This window comes from Condylostylus longicornis, unplaced genomic scaffold (genome assembly GCF_029603195.1).
Source record: "Condylostylus longicornis isolate FDR11 unplaced genomic scaffold, ASM2960319v2 ptg000005l, whole genome shotgun sequence".
Classification (NCBI taxonomy): Eukaryota; Metazoa; Arthropoda; class Insecta; order Diptera; family Dolichopodidae; genus Condylostylus; species Condylostylus longicornis.
The window spans coordinates 7,070,705-7,090,962 of record NW_026577974.1 but is presented as its reverse complement, the minus strand read 5'-3'; the positions used below and the strand labels follow the sequence as shown (position 1 = coordinate 7,090,962).

At 24.8% G+C, this 20,258-nt stretch overlaps 1 protein-coding gene across 7 annotated transcripts in view; it reads left to right on the top strand.

Moving 5' to 3' along the window:
• The window catches only part of LOC129614969 (facilitated trehalose transporter Tret1-2 homolog), a 58,392-nt gene extending 49,254 nt beyond the window's left edge, over positions 1 to 9,138 (top strand). For all 7 annotated transcript variants that reach the window (XM_055529966.1, XM_055529972.1, XM_055529976.1 and 4 more), the window contains 6 exons: positions 2,109 to 2,368; positions 6,133 to 6,318; positions 6,974 to 7,072; positions 7,178 to 7,383; positions 7,476 to 7,727; positions 7,969 to 9,138. In XM_055529966.1, the coding sequence (XP_055385941.1) occupies positions 2,109 to 2,368; positions 6,133 to 6,318; positions 6,974 to 7,072; positions 7,178 to 7,383; positions 7,476 to 7,727; positions 7,969 to 8,700 (1,735 nt within the window). In that variant the 3' untranslated portion in view covers positions 8,701 to 9,138. The remainder of the gene's footprint in view (positions 1 to 2,108; positions 2,369 to 6,132; positions 6,319 to 6,973; positions 7,073 to 7,177; positions 7,384 to 7,475; positions 7,728 to 7,968) is intronic.
• The last annotated feature ends 11,120 nt before the right edge of the window (positions 9,139 to 20,258 follow it).

The following is a 20,258-nucleotide window of genomic DNA, read 5'->3' as shown; positions in this document are numbered from 1 at the left end:
AATCTCTCAGAAGCTCTTTGGTCTGTCGAACCCCCGGAAGACTTCATCAGCGTTCTGGATGTCGTCTCTTGCTTTCTTAATTCTCCACGAATATAGACTAAGAGTATATATACTAAGAATCAAATTAAAAAAGAATATAAACTGAGATATCTACTCTTCTGTTCTAAAACTCTAAAGCGGTTAGAACTTTGGCATCTATTGTACTTAAATTTGGAGTAAAAATAACAAAAATCTTATTTACCGTTATTATGATGTAATTACTTAATAAATTGTTAAAATTTTTTAAAAAATTTGGTCTTCTGTTTTAAAACAATTTATTTTCAATTGTTAAATAATTGTAATTCTCTTTGTTGTTTGACAGTTTCATATCAGAAAAAATTTTAATATACTTCAAAAAGAAAAAAAAAATTTTTATATTAAGAACGAAGCCATATGTATGAATGTAATAAAAATAATTTTTATGATTATATTGAAAAAGAAATAAAAAAAAACAAAAATATAAAAGAAAACCATTCACAATAAACAGCTGATTTCATTTGAACTCAGATGCGAATAATAATGAATAATTGATTTTTGTTTAAAACAAAACAAAAAACAAAATTCACATTAAAGTTTTAATAATTTTTCATTTGATATTGTGTCATAAAAAAATAAAGAAAAAATAAAATATCTGAATTGATTTGACATTGAATATTTGCAGTTATATTTACATTTATCCATAAATGACATATAATGTATAGTTTAACATACATGTTTGTCATACATTATGTTGTGTAATAAAAGAAAAAATCATATACAACCGCTAAAATAAAAGCTTTAACAATTAACATACTCGTAGTCATATCATGAATTTTTATTTAATATTCGAGAAAAAGTGTGTTGCAATTTCTGGTATTTTTAAAAAATCAAAAAGTTAGCTTGACCTACTTTAGGATATATTCTTGTATGATTTATTAAATTTTTGACATTTAATGTAAGAAACATAAGTTTTAAATGTCAATCGTTAATGTTCGACAGATTTCAATAAACAGAATATGTAAATGATTTTCATTTCATTGATTCTAGTTATAACAAATTAATTATTTGACATAATAACTGATTAATGACCATAATGAGTCCGGGTTCAATTATTTAATCTTCTTTATTTGGACAATAAATTCTCTATTTTTAATCTCAATTTATGTCCGCCTCCTTTATCTAACCGCAATTGACGGAATTCAAAACGAAGTGATAAATTTTCAATAACAACTTAAAAAATATTCAATTTTTGTAATTAATTTTTTTTAATTTTTAAATGCATCCTATGTGTTCACATTTGACAATTTTATATTTTTTTATTAATTTTATATTTAGAAAATATGGAATTATACATAGAAAAAAACGGTATTATCATACATTGTTGTAGTTGTAATAAAAAAGAAATAAAATATGTAATTAAAACCGGTTTAAAATACACTGATCAATTGTCATTACCATATTTTATGAGAACGGTATATTTGTATAATGTGCTAAAAATATTAAATTAATTCTAAAAATGTTTAAATTTAAAGGTCGAATAAAACTTTTTTAATTTATAAAAATTTTATATGCGTGCACATACAAATTGTGTTTTGAAAATTTTTTTTTCAAGATTCCGAATAGAGTGAACAATATTATATTCCTGTTTATGAATCATGTTTGACATTAGTAGTATTTAAGAGTGATTGCTATCAGTTGTCAGACAGGGGTCACAGAGCCCAAGCAAACATGCGATGTAAAATTTCACAATTACTGCTTGATTGTAAAATCGTTGTGCGCACATCTAAGAAACTAAACTATTGCGTCAATTCAAATCAATTGCATTAACCAAAAATTGCAATCAAATTGTGACACATCGACACAGTTGTATGTGTGCGCACTTGAATGTTAATCCATGGAATACAAAAAAATAATCAAATAGATGGCAGACATGCATTCCAGAGTCCTAAATTCGAAAATATAAATTTCAGTTGAGCTTTTGAAATGAGATTTGTTGCTTAAAAAATGCCGGTCATGATTTTAAATTTATTTTAAATATTTTATTTATAAATAAAATACAATTAAATAAAATTTAATTTTTTTTTTTATAGAGAAGAAATTGAACAAAATCAAGATGATGCATTTCGTGAAGTAATAGCTAGCTGCCGTTCATTATCAAATTATCAAGAGCCAACAAGTATAAAAACTGCTATACCACAGGCAATAGCAGCATTTATAGCAGCATCATTTCATATTGTTATTGGTATTTCATTAGCATATTCAGCAATATTAATTCCACAAACAGAAAATACAACAGAAGCTATAATTAGAGGTGATCTAGTATTAAGTAAATCACAAGGTGATATTATAGGTAAGTTTTCATTTTCATATGCAAATTACAATATAATTATTTAAGTTAGATTTAAAAGTACTCCCATAGTTTGTTTTTGGAAATTTTTATGAGTAGCACTTTTTATGGGCTCAATACATGGCTCAATTGATTGTTCCCAGGTATACTATTAATTGAAAATATTTTTTGAATTCCATTTATAATGTAGTTGTAATGTAGAGTGGGTAGTAGAGTCTACCAGATGATTTGCAATTGAATTTTTTATTTTTTGAAATCTGGGCAAACAATTTAAGGGTAGTTCTAATGCCAGGTTGATTTTATCACTTAATTTAATTTAATCTTTAAATCTACCCAGATTATGAGTACAATTTTGTAATAGCAAGCAATTATCTAAATATGTACATGATATTTGTGTATCTATGTTATAAAGACCATATTTATAGTACACAGGAAATAAAGTATAAGTTTCAGTACTAGTTAAATAATTGTGTCTGTAAATGAAAAATAGAAAAACACAAATCTAATTTGTATGCAAACACAATTAAAATATCCTTGATGGCTAGTATTTAAATACAAAATAGACAAAGAAACGAACAATTTATGCTATTTCTGGAGTTTGTTTCCATACTATGATTAAATTTTGCAATTATTTAAGAAAATGTTTGTGTATATGTTCCCTATTATCCTTTCATATACGAGAAATACTATGTTAGATTATCTTTAATATTTGTTCATTAATTTTACCCTTGTTTTTTTCCATGTTATTTAAATATTCATTTAGATTATTTTTGTTGTTTTTGTATGTAAAATGATACAATATGTAAATTTGTAAAATTAAGATTTCATTGTGTGGTATTGTAAAAGTATACAGTGAGGGTTTGTAGTGTTGTTGAAGTTTGAATTACTTTCACACTTATACGTTTGGTTTAAAACATGTATAAGTGTGTATATTAACTCTGAAAGTTATTTTTAGCAGACTATATTCAAAATTTCCAAGTTTATCAGTATTTCCAAGTTTATCTATATTCAATATTTCCAAGTATAAGAACAAAATCAAAGCGGACAACGAAAACGGGGCACGATAGTTGACACGGAGCAATAGTGGAACGGCAGCTGTTCAGGCATGTCAAAAAAACCGCAAGCGATAATATAGGATTGCAAACTATTTTACCGTCGTTGGTTGAATTAACTTCTCTCATTCTAGTCAGTCTCATTTATATATGTATGTGTATTCAATATAAATTTTGACAGTTCGTTGCGGAATTTTGACAGGAGCGAGTGTGTTTTGTTTTCACTTTAAAAATTTTGAAATTGCTTAACCTCAATTAAATTTAAATTTAACTAATTGCTATAAGTAAGTGTTTTTCAAAGTAATCGATTGCAGGTCGTATGAGTTTACCAAAATTCCTTACTAAAAAAAAATGTCAAATTTTTTGACATAGTCAAATCGATTTGACATTGACAACTGTAATAAATCGCGAGTGGAGTGTAAAAAATGTAAATCGAAAAGCGAAATAGAAAAAGTACCACTCGTTATACTCACTATAGGTTTCGATAATATAATTTTATAATTTTTTTCTAAATTTCGATATCTTGTAGTTGCCAAATACAAAATTGATCAATTAAGTACTTTTCTCTATAAACAAAATTTTATTTATAAATTAGGACTTACATATGTGTGTACATTAATGCGTTCCTATATAAGGATTCCTCTTATAATTATAACAGTTTTGCTTATTTGTGTATAAATGATTGTGTGCAGGGATCTAATTATTTTTCTATGTAATTAATGTTTATTTTAGGTTTATTTAAAATTATTATGTAAACGTTTAATTTAACATTTATACCACAAAATATTTTTTATTTTGTTATTGTAACATACGACCGTATAGCATATTATTTCTGTATGTGTATGTCTTTGTATGAATAGAAGCTTTGCAGAGATAGAAGGGTTCATTAGATTTTATACATAATCCATTTGAATGTTTACAATTAAAAGGATTAAAATTAATTGAGTTTCCTTTTTTTGTTGGGTTGGTTTTTTGACGAATAAAAATGACATACTTTTAATGTTTTACAAAAAGATTTTGATACAAGGTACGTGTTGTAAATGAGATGACATTGTTTATTAAGAGAAAATGATATTTGGAATTTGTTTTATTTTTGTGGATTTGATGGTGTACTTTCAATTTAATTACTTTTTAATTTTAAATTACATTGTCCAGTTCATTGGCATTAGCGCCATCGGCATCTTATTAAAGTGCTAAATATGATTTGTAATAAAATTTAAGGAGTCGTGAGATTCGTATGTCATCCTTCGTAATATTTGTATTTTAATTGGTTTAAAAAATCAAATTCTCGATGACAAGAGACAGCAAAATTATTTAATTAAAATACAAAAAAATGCTGCTTTAGCGAAGAAATGGAAATGTTAATTAACTTGTGCGGGTCTACTGGATACCTCGTTACAGCGCGATACAGGAAAATGAGATGGATTACTGTCTTACCAAGGGCTGAGGCGTCCGGTGGTGCTGACATATTGGATGGATCGGCGCGTTTGCCGCTGAAGGAATGCATTAATACAATAGATATAGAAATTAAAAGAAGGAACGAAGTTTTGTATGTAGATATTTGCATTTGCGTTGTTGTGATACGGATGGGCTTGATCTCTGCATATTCGTGAGTAACAGGGCACTATCACTTGAGCGAAAATACCAAGAGTCTAGGAGTTACCACAACGGATATCTGTCAGCGATGTCGGGATATTCCTGAGGTAGAGGATTTGGTACATGTTCCTTGTACTTGTGTGTCTCTGATGTGGAAGAGGAAGCGTATCTTCTTTTACGATGGCCTGTCTCGGAAATCTTTTGGGTGGCTCTTGAGATTCGCCAAGGTGGGTAATTGGCCCCGGTAGATGGCTTTTGAAATTCGCATTACATGGTAGAGTTGTTGAGTGTTAATTTGGGGTTCGCCGATGGACCTTCTTGTCGACCTAGTCTATTGGTTTTTTGTGGGTGGCTGTATTGGATTCCACATGTTCAATTTTCCTTTAAATTAAGTGACTTCATAATCTAACAAAGCTGTTGTTCATTCTTTTTCAGAATTTTTTTAGTCTCCAATTTTTATATTGAAGTATAAATTTGAAAATCGATTTAATTACCGTTTAGTTGTAATATTATTTTACATTTTTCCGCGCTGATTCCTTTTTATATTCGTGTTATATATGTAGATGTGGGTTGTAGTCTCTCGCCTTTGAGTAGTTTCTCTATTTTATTTTAAATTGAAAGAAGAAATAATTTCGAATTATAAAAATTTTTGTTCCTCCTTTTTTGATAATCATGCGGTGGTATTCGATATTCCATTTAAATATCATTATCAATTTTTTTTTTTTCATTCTTTTTGAAAAAAATACATTGACGGTTCATAATCGTGTAATCGAATCCTTATTTAATGTTCATTTTAATTTTAAATTTTTTCTGGTTTTATTATTACTGTTATTATTACATTATATAATACTTTTTTATGAATGGGTGTCATTCTGATTTATTCAGAATTATTATTAAATTGCATTTCCTATATTATACTCTTCATTATCCTTTAGGAATTTAACTTTAATACACTCTGGTTATATGGCATTATATATAAAAAATAAAATCAATTTTATAGAACTTTTTATTATTATTATTGTAGTGAAAAAAACAGAATAATTTGAAATGATATCATTATTTTTCATTCAATCTCTATATATAATATTTTTTATATTTTTTTTATATTATGTTTTACAGCATCAATAATTGTTATTGCTGTACCAATAGGATGCTTATTTGCTGGTGCATTAATGGAATGGATCGGTAGATTAAATACAATTAAATTGGCAGCAATACCATGTACATTAGGTTGGATATCAATAGCGATTGCACCAAATTTTATAACATTATTATTGGGTAGAATATTAACTGGTTTAGGATGTGGTAAGTTAGTGCTTTTTTATTTTGATTTATTTAAATATCCTATTAACACAGTTATTACTGTAATCTTATGTGCAATGAATATTATTATAAGAATTGCAATTGGTTTGGTTCTTTAATGTTAGAAAGCATATATATGGCTAATAGATGGAGTTGATTTTGAAAAATTTTTAGTCATTTTTTAGTATTTATTTAGGGTTAAACTGTAATTTTTCCAATATGACAGTCTTTCCAGCTGTTTTATTTAAAATTGAAGCGGCTAATGCGACGGTAACAAACATTACAACGATAATCAAAGTAATAATACCAAAACGGTCTGCGGGCGAGCGCACTGAATTCGAATTTTCAATTTTAAGTTTACAGTGTAATGTACGGTGTACGTTTTATAAAGACGTCAATCATGTTTCTATAACAACCGTCATGAGATGCCGCTGTTGTTGTTATAAATAATCTTTTAATTGCGGGAAGTTATAGTATAGTATAAATTTTAATTTTGCTTTCATTACTCTAATTAAAAAAAGTCCAAAATCCAGATTACTCCAACTTGATTTAATTATTATTTCAACAAGATATAATTGGATATCCTTGATGCACGATAATACTAAAAAAAAAAATTAATAATTTTTTTTTCTATTCTACATTATTTTTTCAAATGAAGCAATTGGCACAAGTCCAGCAATTGTTTATATAACTGAAGTAGCAAGACCAGATCTTCGTGGTTCATTGATCTCAACAGCTCCAACAATTGCATCTTTTGGTAATTTTTATAAAAAATATACATATCTATTTTTATTAATATATTATGTAAGTGGTTGCCATAATACTAATAAATTTTTTTTAACTTTTTCGTGTTCGTATACAGGAATGATAATTGCATATTTAAAAGGTGCTTATATGAATTGGCGTTTAGTAGCATGGTTAAATATAATTTATACAATTGTACCAGTAATATTTGTTCAATTATTTGTACCTGAATCACCAGTATGGTTAGTATCTAAAGGTCGTATGGAAGATGCTGGTATATCATTAGCATATTTATATAAGGGTTATCCAAAACCAGAAAGTTCAGTAAGTTCATATACAAATGTATATATAGAATTTGTTTATTTAAAATTTATGAATATTTTAATAAATTTTTAAATTTTATTTAAATATTTTAGAGTCAAAGTTTAGTTGATATGCATTTGAGTGCATTACAAAGAGAACGTGAAAGTAAAATTGTACAAAAAATTAAAGAGCATGCAAAAACTGATACAAATGGTAAAATAAAATGGAATTGGAAACAATCCAAAATGGCACATTTTTTAAAACCAACTGGTTATAAACCAATAATTATTTTATTTTGGTTATTTTTAATTCAACAATTTAGTGGAATTTATATAACATTATTTTTTGCTGTAACATTCTTCCAGGTAATTAAATATTAATTATTATTTTGGATATTAAAAGGAGTTAATGATATTGTTAACACTTCTATTGTAACTTGTCATTAAAATATAAATTGTGAATTAATGAAGCTTAAAATTTGAGAATTTTTTTTAGAATCACGAAATTATTAAAATTTTGCATAAAATTTAATTCTATTTTTAATTATTTAAAAAATTTATATTTTTTTTAATTAATTTACATTTTTCTTTTATTTTGTAATTTTAGCAAGTAAATTCTGAAATAAATGCCTATACAGCATCAATATTTGTTGGTGTAACACGTTTTGTGATGTCACTTGGTAATGCATGGCTGTTAAAACGTTTTAAAAGACGTAAATTAATAATGACATCATCATTGGGTATGGCTGGCTGTATGTTTATATCTGGTTGTTTTACATTATGGTTAAAAAAGAAAGAAACTGATTTATATTGGGTACCAGTTCTTTGTTTTATGTTATATGTATGCTCATCAATGATCGGTTTGTTAAGTATACCATGGACAATGACAGCTGAATTATTTCCAACTGAAATTCGTGGTATTGGACATTCATTATCATATTCAATGGCTAATATATTAATGTTTATTGCAATACAAAGTTATCGAACAATATCAGAATTTTTAGGTGGTGCTTATGCTGTACAATGGATGTTTGCATGTGTATCAGTTATTGGATTTTTCTTTGCATTAATATTTATGCCAGAAACGCATGGTAAAAAATTATCAGAAATTGAAGAATATTTTCGTAATGGTGGTAGTTATAATAAAAATAAGAAAACAATTGAACAAGTTAAAATACATCGGGTTGATTCAAAAAAGAATTTTGTTAAAAATCGTCGTCCAACAATAACATTAGAAACAGTTAAAGAAGCTGAAAAAATGATTAAAGATGTTGAAGATGATAATATTAAAATAAATAATGTAGATGAAACAAATAATAAAAATAAATTAATGGTTTAAAAAATATAATATTGTAATTGGAATGTAAAAATATTCAATAAGAAAATTATTATTTATAATTCATAATTGTAATGATTGTAAAATATTGTAATTACAAAATGTATATGGAAATATTGATTTTCAAAATGCAATAATATGGTATTAATACATAATTCAGCAATTCATACTTATAAGCTGAATTGTGTATTAATACCGTGTTACTGGATTGTGCAAGAATTTTGTACTTACGCTATGAATGTTATTACTATTTAGTATTTATTTTTGTCTCAAAATATTAAAAATTATTTAAATAACATTCGAAATTTTTAAGTTATTAATTAAGAATTTAGTTAATTATATTAAAATTCAATTATTCAATTAAAATTATAATTATAGAATAAAATAAAATTTTGAATAAAATGTAGAATAATGTTTGATGCCAAGTCGATTTTGCATTATATTTTGTATTAATTTTTCAGAAATATTAAAGAAATGTCATAATATTTTATTGAATTTTTGAAATCGAGACATGCAAATTAATTTTTAAGTATAATAGAATAACATTCATAAAAATTAAATTATGTACTAGAAAAATTTCCAATATTATATAATAATTTTATATAATACGTATATCGTGACTTTGTAAAATTGTAGAAAAATTATGAGTGATTTCAAAATTGCAGCAATATGGTATAATTGCAGCAATATGGTATAAATTAGAATTTATAACTTGAATTTTGTATAAGTAATTTATTGATGCAATTTTGAAGTTACGATGTATTACTGTATTATTCAATAATTACAACTTATAAGCTGAATTATGTATTATTGTTATATTATTAAAATTTCAAAGTCATAAGATCAAAGTCAAAACACATGTAACCTTACTTATTATACTAAGTATACAACAATAATAAATTATTGTATTTAATTATAAAATTTATGAAAAGAAACCGAATTTCAAATAGCTATATATATATAAAATAATGGCAATATTTGAATTTTAAAAACTGAAAATACAAAAAAAAGAAGATTTAAAATTAAAAAATATAATTCTGAATTATAATTTCAAAATAAATTAATTATTAAAGAAAAGAAAATAATATTGGAAACTAGGTTTTCTTGTAACAAAACAAAATCGAATACCGAATTTAGAATAACGAAATAAATTTTTAAAAATTTTAATAATATTTTTAATTATTAATTCAGGTCCAACATTACAAAACACACTTGAATAACAAACAAAAAAAAATCTCAAAACAATTGTCGTCCATTTGAGAATGAGTACAATTTTTTTTTTTAAATTAAAATAACAATGCCATACAAAAAAATATAAGTGAATTACAAATAACAATAAATAAATAATTAAAATAAATAGCTAGTTTAACAATCAAAATTTTATTTTGAAATTCTTTTTAATTATTTAATTAATTAATTCATGTAAAATTGAAATTAAGAAAAGAATTTTCATAGATTTTCTTTAAATTTACAATTCAATAAATTAATTTATTTTTAAATTCATAACAATATCTTCCTTTTTAAAATTTATAATATTAATATAATTTTACTATAATTTATTTTAAACAAAGACATTTATTTATAAATAATATGGCAAATTATAATCGAAAATTGAAATATGTAAACAAGCAGTATTTTTAGTTGTACCTATTTTTTAAGGTTATTTGTTTTATAAAGCAATTCCTGATTTCAAAATTGATGTAATACAGTATTAATATACTGCAATTTCGAAGTGAATAAATATGTCAACTGTTAATTTTATTAACTGATTATTCACCACCGAACCAATGTCACCCGATTGTAACCGAACTTAAATATTAAGTTCTGTATATAAATGAATATGAATAACAATATTCGAAAGATTTGGCATATTTTTGGCGTTGCATTGTCGTTATCGACGCCAAAAACTTTGATAATTTTAACGTCTAATAATCACATAAAACTGTTATGACGATTATTACTTTTGAATCTAAAATCGCTCTTAAGTTTCTAATAGAAATCTTCATATTTCGATTGTAACATGCCATATATATTTAATTATATAATTGAGATAAAATTGAGAAATTAACAAAATAAAACTTATCGTGATAATAAAATACAAAATAGATAAAAAAAACAAGCAGTCCAAATACATATACTTTTATACCGTATAATAATCATCAAGTATAACAGTATATTTTATTAAATACCGTTATGTACTTAAAATATTAATAATTGTTTATATATTAAGACTAAAATTACTTAAATAAATTCATAATGCATAATAATTATTATAATATGTATATAATATACGTTGAGACATACCGTGACTTCAAAATTGCAGTACTAATGTATTGCTGTACAATTCAGCAATTACTATTCATAAGCTGAATTGTATATTAGTAATATATTACAGCATTTTTGAAGTCAGGGTTTAATGATTCATTTATATGTATGTATCTATAATTGTATTTCTATGATTATTATGCACAATTAATGAAAAATATTACAAAAAATATTATTAAAATATTAATATTAGATGTTCAAGATTTTTAAAATATATATAATGAAAAATAATTAACCTGTACTGAAAAAAAAAGTTTATTTTGCAACTAATAACATTATTCATTTGATAAAATTTAAAAAAATTTAAAATATTAATGAGAAAATTCAAAAAAAAACAAATAAAAAAAAATACGAGTTGTTAACAAAGATTAAAAAAAAAATATTTTTCCATATTGAAAATTTTTGCACAAAAAAAAAATTTTTATTTTTATTTTTATATAAAAACAAATTTTTTAATATTATTTTTTAAATTAGTAATCAAAATAAAATACAGCATAAACCAACACAATTAAAAATTTCAATTGCATAATAAAATTTTAGAATAAAATAAAAAAAAAAAAATAAATAAATTTAATTACTAGTAATCCCAAAATCGGAATTGTAGAAATACTCTATAAATTCAGAACTCAGCTTATAAAGTGGTAATTGCTGAATTATATGTTAATACATTATTTCTTCAATTCCGATTTTGAACGGTTCATTTTAGAATTTGATTGCATAATTTTTGGCGCAATTTTAATTATTAAGTATTAATATATTTTATTTGCAACAAATAATATTTTATATATTTGAATTAATGTAAAACATTATTTCAGAAACACTGAATATTGAATATAATATAGGCTTTAAAAGTTAATGAACTGAAAGTTCAAAAATGAAAAGATTTAGAAAAGAAAGAGAAAGAAAAAGCTTTAACTTAAAAAAAATTCAATTTTTTTTTCTTCTTTTTTTTTTTTAATTTTAAAATTGGAATGTGATTGTTTCTGTGACTTACAAATTACAGTAAAACTGTACTAATATTATTACTGTACAATTCAGCAATTACAATTCGTAAGCTGAATTGTGAATTGATATTTTAATAATGGAATTTTAAAGTCAGGGATGGATTTTAAAAACATATACAAGGAAAAATTTAATTTAATTAATTTCCATAATGCAGTAATGTAATTTTTTAAGTATTTCCATAATGAAAGTATATGTGATTCAATTGAATTTAGCAATTCAGCGGCATATTTGTGCTGAATAGAATTTAAAAATTATATTAATGTGTTATGAAATTTCATTAATAATTTGTAATTTCACTAATATAAATTTAAAAATTAATTATGTTTTTAAATTACATAATTATATTATGTAGGACAAAATATTTAAAATTACAAAAATACTTGAAATAAAAGGTCCAATGAAATAAAATTTAAAACAAAAGTACTTATAATAAAAGAACAACAATAAAATATAAAAATATTAAAATTGAAATTAGAATATAAAATTTATTATTATAAATTATTATTAGCACATAAACGAGACAAAATAAGAAAGAAGGTTTAATATTATACTTTTTTCTTCATAATTAAATTATTAATAATATAATTATATATTATACACGTATAAATTTCATAAAATAATAAATATGTTCTCACACATTGTACTTATGAACAGTATTTTTGACATTATTTTTTTTTTTTGTGTTTTTCATAGTTCTAGAATATTCTTAGTTTTATTTTATTTTTTTTTTTTTTGAAAATTTATTTTTAAAAATAATTATACTTGTACTATTATTATTTTAAATAAATATTATAAGTTTTAAAAAATACAAAATATAAAATATTATAATTTTCTATTTTAATAAATTTTAAAATAAACGTAAATTTAAAAAATAAATCAAAAAAATGTAATTTGTATAAAATATTTTTCGATTATATTTTGACTTACGTTGGCAACACTTATTTGTTTAAATAAAATATAATTATAGTCTCCACGTTCTATTGTGAATTTTCACAATGACGAATAATTAATTATTCAGCGATTATGTAAAATTTATATATTTTTTAATTCTAAATTAAAATTTAATAAATTTTAAAAAAACTTCTGTTATTTCATGGCGTTCTACGGAGTTGATGTTCTATGTAGCAAAAATTGAGTAGAGGTGGTGTTGGCGCTACATTGCTATCTAAAATCAAAAAATTTAATATAGAAGACATGCCTGACGGATTAAAACAAAAGTAAAATTTATGTAGGTTACGCCTCATATATTGTAAGGGGTTCACAAACATAACGGTAATATTTTTATCGTATGACATTTTAATGTAAATTTCCTTAGAAAATCTTCAATACCGTAAAAATTCACAGTATTGTTTATTTTGGAAATAATTTTCTCTTACTCTTAAATTTTGTTTTTGTATTAAATTTGGAGCCCATTTTTTGACATTAAAATTGTATACGTAATTATTTTAGCATATGTGTTGACTATAAAAATATTTTAATATAGAAGATGTATATGTAAAAAATATTTTTGCTCGTGTCATAAAGTTCAGTGAAATAATTTTTAAATATTTCTAAGGAAATTATCAGCAGTTTAACCTTTTAACCTTTTTTGTTTCGTTCTCTTTTTCTGGTAAATATCAACATTATTTTATATGTATATTTTATATACGAAGTAATCATAAATAAAAAGGAATATTTCAATTTCTATGAAATGTGGGATGACAATTCATACATGTGTACATACATAAATAAAAACAAATTGTTAGTCTGAAAAAATACTTAATTGTGAGAATAAAAAATCCGATTATTAATAATGATTGTTGTTAGAAAAATATTTTTAATTAAATTATAATTGTATTGTACTTTAAAGACTCCTTCTTCTTTAAAATAAATTTGCCGTAGTTACAAACTGTAATTAAAACAAGTTGTCAATTAAAATTAATTCATTTGTGATGAGAGCTTGTGCTACGTTCACGCAAAACGTTATTGTGAATTGAGCCTTTGTACAAATGTCGCGCTGTCCCCTTAACTCTAAGGGATAATTTTTATCCCTTAGGCGTTGTTCATTTGTACACCCTTACGTTTATTAATTAAAAACTTTTTTGATGTAAAACCTTTTTTGATGTAAAACCTAAATCATACAAACAACCAAAACATTTGCTGTCAAAATTTAAACAATTTAAATTCTTTTGGTTTTGTAATTAACAAATTTTTACTCACACACTCAACGTGACAACTAAGGTAAAATACTAGTGCATAGTCGTTTTTAGAGCTTTTACGGCATTGTTACACTTTATTCAATTTTTTACAATTGTATTCTTAAATTGTGCAATATGACAATTGTACACAAACACTGGAAGAGAGTGCTCTCTTTAATTTCGATCACTTCTCTAGAACTGTCATTTACGGCTTAACTTTACCTTTTGAATAACTAATTTTAAAATTTACAATTATATAGACACATACTTATGTCTGTAGAAAATCCGTACTGGTTCGAAATATAAATGACATTCAAACAAAAAATTCCCTTTATTCCCTTAAATTATTCCACATTTTTCCAATACTTTATATAATTTTCTTTTATATTTAAAATTTATTCTTGTTATATAGACCCCAGTAATCTTTTCTATTAAAAACTAAATTATCCTTTTTTTTCAACAAGTTCTTATTTTTAAGGACACTTTTTATTTCAATTTTTCGTTCCTTTCATACTTTTCTAAGAATAAAAGTTTATTTTTGAAAATAACAATATGTCGGATACAAAATGGCATGTGCTTTACACGTTCCCAAATTTATCCTTTATTTTATTAACTGATGCGTGTTTGTGTACCTACATATGTATATGTAGGTACACAAAATATAATGTACAATAAAATATAATTTGTATCCTGTTGTTTTAGGAGAATGAAAGAAAATTTCTTACTTTTCCTATTCTCTTTTTTAGAAAATGATAATTCAATTAATGTTTGTATGTGTGTATAGAAACTTTTGATTTTCTTTTTAAATAAAATATTTGAATTTTTGTTATACAAAATAAATTTAATTGAATTTAAAATTGAATTCTTGTAGCATTTACAATAAATTTCCTTTTTAAGAAATTTAAAGAAGAGAAAAATTTCCGTTGACTTCATTAGAAATAGCAAAAATATTATGTTGTAGAGTGGGAGTTCGGCAATAAACTTAGGGTACGGGAAGTGATTGTTGGAATTTATAATCAAAATGAATTGCAGTAATTTTTTTATATTTAATGTTGTAACAAGTTTTTAAAGTTCATTCAATTGTTTGAGCAGTAATGACATTTGCAAATAATGTAAGTGACCAAAGTTTAAGTTAGATTTTCTCGCGTTATGACTCTCAATAAACGTATACATATAAGTAAAATAATTAATACTTTCAATTTATATTTGAATTTTGAATGTTAAATTTCAGATTTTAGAGAATTTTACATTTAAAATTTCGGAACCGAGAGAGCAAAATTGAGCGAAATTCATATATTTGAATAATTTATATACGTTTCGTGAGTGTTTTGTGTGTTATTTGCTTTAATTTTTCGAAAAATCGTGACACATAGTGAATGAATGATTATTGTGAATAAAATTTAATCACCTGATATAAGAGTACATATTATGAAAAATGAGAGGCAATATACATATATATATATGACTTTATTTATTAAGTTGACAAGTTTAATAAAAATTTTGACATGTGACCGAATTTTAGAGAGCTTATCGTCAAAATTAAATAATGGTTCTCCTACCGGAATAATTTTTCATTATTTTACTCTGGTAAGACGTATGTACATGCAAACACATTTTTTCATAGTACAATTAAATTGATTAAGGAAGGTAATCAATCTTTTACTAAAAAACAGAAAACAACAGGAAAGTTTCCAAAGTTTTGTAGATTTTTCTTGCAGTTTTTGCTTTTTTTAAATTTATTATTCAATTTTCTTAACTATTATTTAAGTTTAAATCTTTTAAATACAAAATTTGATTATTTTGAGAAAGATTAAATAAAATCATCTTCTCTAAAACAACATTAACACTTTGTTTTCATTTGAATTTTGATTTTGAAAATTTTTTAATTAAAATAATGAAGAAAATGAAAAAAAAAAATTTTTTTTTAAAAGAAAAGCAACCTGGGATTTACATGTGGTTTTTTTAATAAAATAAAAAAATTTCATTTTTTCATAAAATTTTAAATTCTAAGGATGTCCCATTGAATTTTATAATATACAGACTTTGCATGAAATTTCCAATTTATTTAAAGATGTAAAATTGTATTTGAGATTAGTTAGAGGATAAAATGAATTAAATTTTTTTTTATGGAAAACTTACAATATGGTTGAATTTTTGAAATAAATTTTTTGGAACATTAATAATTGTGAATGGGAACAGGAAAGAGTTTCTCAAGAGCGTTATGTGAATAATAGACAATTCAAAGGGATGTGAACATTTATATTGTCTTAAACTTATCTTAGTATGGACACTCATATTCTCGGAAATTGGAGAAATAAATTAATAGAAATTGAATTGGAAGTCGGGAATTTAAATTAAAGAAATAAATTTATTTAACGTGTTCTGAATTCAAGAATAATTAAGAGATAATTCAAGGATTTAAAGAGGTAATTTTTCAGTCGATTCTAATTCTGGTAAGTCACAATTTTCAATAAACATATAACAAAGTTTGAGTTTAATTTTATATTAGTATATAGAATATTAAAAGAGCCTTACGGCTTTGAACTTTTATTAAAAATATTAATTACAAAGCAATTCATATACATATACTTTTATGTTAGAATCACCAAAATAAGAAAGAATGCGGTTAGGAAAGTACAATTGTGTCAGTATTTCGGTTAAATAAGAACATATTGGCAGCACAATCAGAATTTTCATCGATATAGCACCCTTATTTTCTTTGTTCGTCTAAAAATTTGTGCAGTGAACACTGTTTGACATCCAACTTTGTCTGATGGCAAATTATATAGAAATTACTCTATTCTCGAAAGATTTACTGTCAAAATTTTTAAATGCAAAATTTGTGACAGTTGAATTTTTGGTAGAAAAATTATTAAATTTTGGAGTAAAGTTTGAGCTTTATCCAAAGGTCATTTACTTCATTTCATTGAGCTTTATCCAAAGCCCATTTTGTCTAATATTTAAGAAGACGCATCAGATTTTGTCGTAGATTTAATCGTAAATGTGTCGTATGGCATGGTAGATTTCTTATTTCTATAACTGGCAACTATATTGAGCGTCTTTGCTTGTTTATACGAAATATATCACAACCATAAATATTATATACATACATATATGTATGTATGCTTTGTCTTCTTCCTCTTAATTTGAAAATCTCTTTTAGTTATTCAATTTTATTTTTAACAATTGAGGAAAAAGAAATTTCAAAAATTCTTCATTTAACAAAGTTAATTTTTTTTATAGTAAATTGAAAGACAATGTTCTAGAATATTTTATTTTAGTTCTTTTTTGCTTTTATGTTGTAGGAACTTTGAATTTTAATTAAAAACAAAAATGTGAAAAAAATATTGTCAAGACTTTGACTATAGACAATTAAAAAAATCTACCAACTGAGATTTAAAAAAAAAAATTAATAATAATTATTTTTAAGTTTTTTAGTCTTAAATATTTTCTAAATTGAAACTTTGACATGTGACAAATTAATTAGACTTGCTAAATTAATCTATACATGGTACAGAAATAGATGCGGTATTTTACATTACTGCCAAAAATGGCATAATCATAATGTAGGGTTAAATTACTTAATTTAACCCTAGGATTTTAATTGCTTGATATTCTCAAAATTCGTTGCAGAAACTGCAATGTTATTTAAAGCGCCTGTATTTAAATTAGTAAACTGTTTTCATTGCTTTTGACATCTCATGCAAATGTCAATCAGTATTTTGCTACAATATAATGTGTACTGCCGTGCGGCGGTTCAATTATACCAACGCGTAGTGCGGTATTTTTGACAATCGCATGCCGTATATGGCATCAAATTGCGATACAAGACTTAAATTTTGTCGATTTATAGACTTTCTTTGCTCGATTGTCATTTTTGAACGTTTCTTATCTACTTTCCTCCAAATTCTTATCTTTTTGTAGCTAAGAATATCGCAGAGGACTTTACTAAACCATATAAGTAACGTACATAATACATAATGAATTTTAATTATAATAGTCTGAGGAATATTTTCCACTAAATGTACACAAAGTTTCTTTGTAAAAATGGGTAAAAGGATTCATTAATTTTTTTATGTTTTATGTTTGTTCATTTAATTCGCCTTAAAAACTTAAAGTGGTATTCAACTTTGTATGCTTTTATTATCTCATGTTTATAATCATTAAACGTGTTGTATAACTTTTTTAAACATTTGTATATGATTACAGAGTATGCCTATATAAAATTTAAATTTAATAATTTGGGAAATTTTTTAAAATTCATACAACCACAAGTTTAATATTCGTGACACAAACATGAAAGTGCTCAGTAATTTGCCTCCTTTTGCAACACAGGCAATTATCGCCACAGATGAACACATATAATTGCACAAATCACGATTAAATTTAAAAATCGCCTTAATTTTGGCTCACATATGAGGCAGCATCTTTAGCAGTGTCACTTGAACTATGAAATTTATCATACTCACATATTTGGATACATGATGATGACTTCAGAGTGCCACAATATAGAGCTATTAACTTAAATTTACATAATTCTTGAAACATCCTGAAACATAATACTGAATTTTCTTTAAAGCCACTCTGACGACATTTGAAATGGAACACATTATACCTGTTAATTACACATATCAAAAGGCTGCATATATGTATTTATACATACTTAAAATAGTATCTGAACAAAACTTCAATAAAAAGGCATTAAAAAAGTAAAAAGAACAACGATAACACATTTGTATATAAAAAAGTAATAAAACAATTCCAAAAAGGAAGTTTAACATTTAAAACTAAAAGAACATTTAACTGGAAAGTGTGGCGTATCATAAGAGATTTTGGTTTTGTATTTCAACACATGTGAAATTGTCAATATTTAAAAATTTCTTTTGCTAAACCGGGGTTTCAGCTCACTTCGACCACGTATAAGGATCTATAGCCGGGCGGTGCACGGCCATATAGCACCCGCTCGAGATCAACCCTCCTGATGTACTCGAGCAACTTGTAAAGCGCGGAGGAATGCAACTCCGTCGCCGTTAGTATAAAGTACCCCAGTATTTTCCTTCTCCTGTGAGCAAGAGCAACACACTCTTCCAGAAGGTACTGAAGTCTCCCTATCTTCTTCACAGAACCTGCAAGTGTTTTCACTTTCCAAGCTCAGTCACCTCAGCAGGCTAGGCTTGGTCTCCTAATTATATGCAATTTTTTGTATTTATTTTATGTCAAATTTTATTAAATAAGAATACATCCGTTTTTGTTGCTCAATAAACTCCATAGCCGGGTAAAAATTTGTTCTATCCTGTTTGAGCGTAATGTAGTCAGTCGCCTGTATTTCCGATTAAACTGCTTTTGCAATTAACTTGCAAAGACATATCCTGTGTTATACGAAGATGTTTGGGTCTTTGAAAGTGTCACGAATTTTCATTTATGAGACAAATATTTTCGTTCTTTTCTTGATTTACTCAAATTCCGTGTCTCGTCCGTTTTCTATTTTCTTTCGGGTATGTTCGGATAAATCCGAGTGTTTCACGTCGGGTTTAATTCAGGTACTACTTTAAATATTCGTAATATTTGAATGAAGGTACCAAATTTTTTGAATAAATTTAGAATTTTGTATTTCATATTTTAAAATTAACAAAATGAAATACGTACGAATCGCGTTTTTGAAAATTGGAAGAGAAAAATTTTGTTCTAACTTTTAGTTTTAAAAGTCAAAACCAGAAGAGATGAGTAAATTCTAATATTTTAGTGTTGTCTTTTTGTTCTTCCTCTATAATCGCATAAACGTTAACTTTATGATAAAAGTAAGTAGGTGAAATTAAGAAAACAAATGAATAAACTGCAAAATAACGGTATTCTTTTTATTTTATTGTTAAGTTGTTGATTTTGTTGCATAACACAATGTTATGATAAGCTAAAATAGGAAATGTGCATATATGCACTATGAGTGTATAATTAAGCACTCACAGTATATAAAAGAGAGAGAGGGAGAAAATGAGAGTATGTTGTTGTGTACTTTTATAATTCTCTATTGTTTAAAATGTGTTATCCTTGGAATAT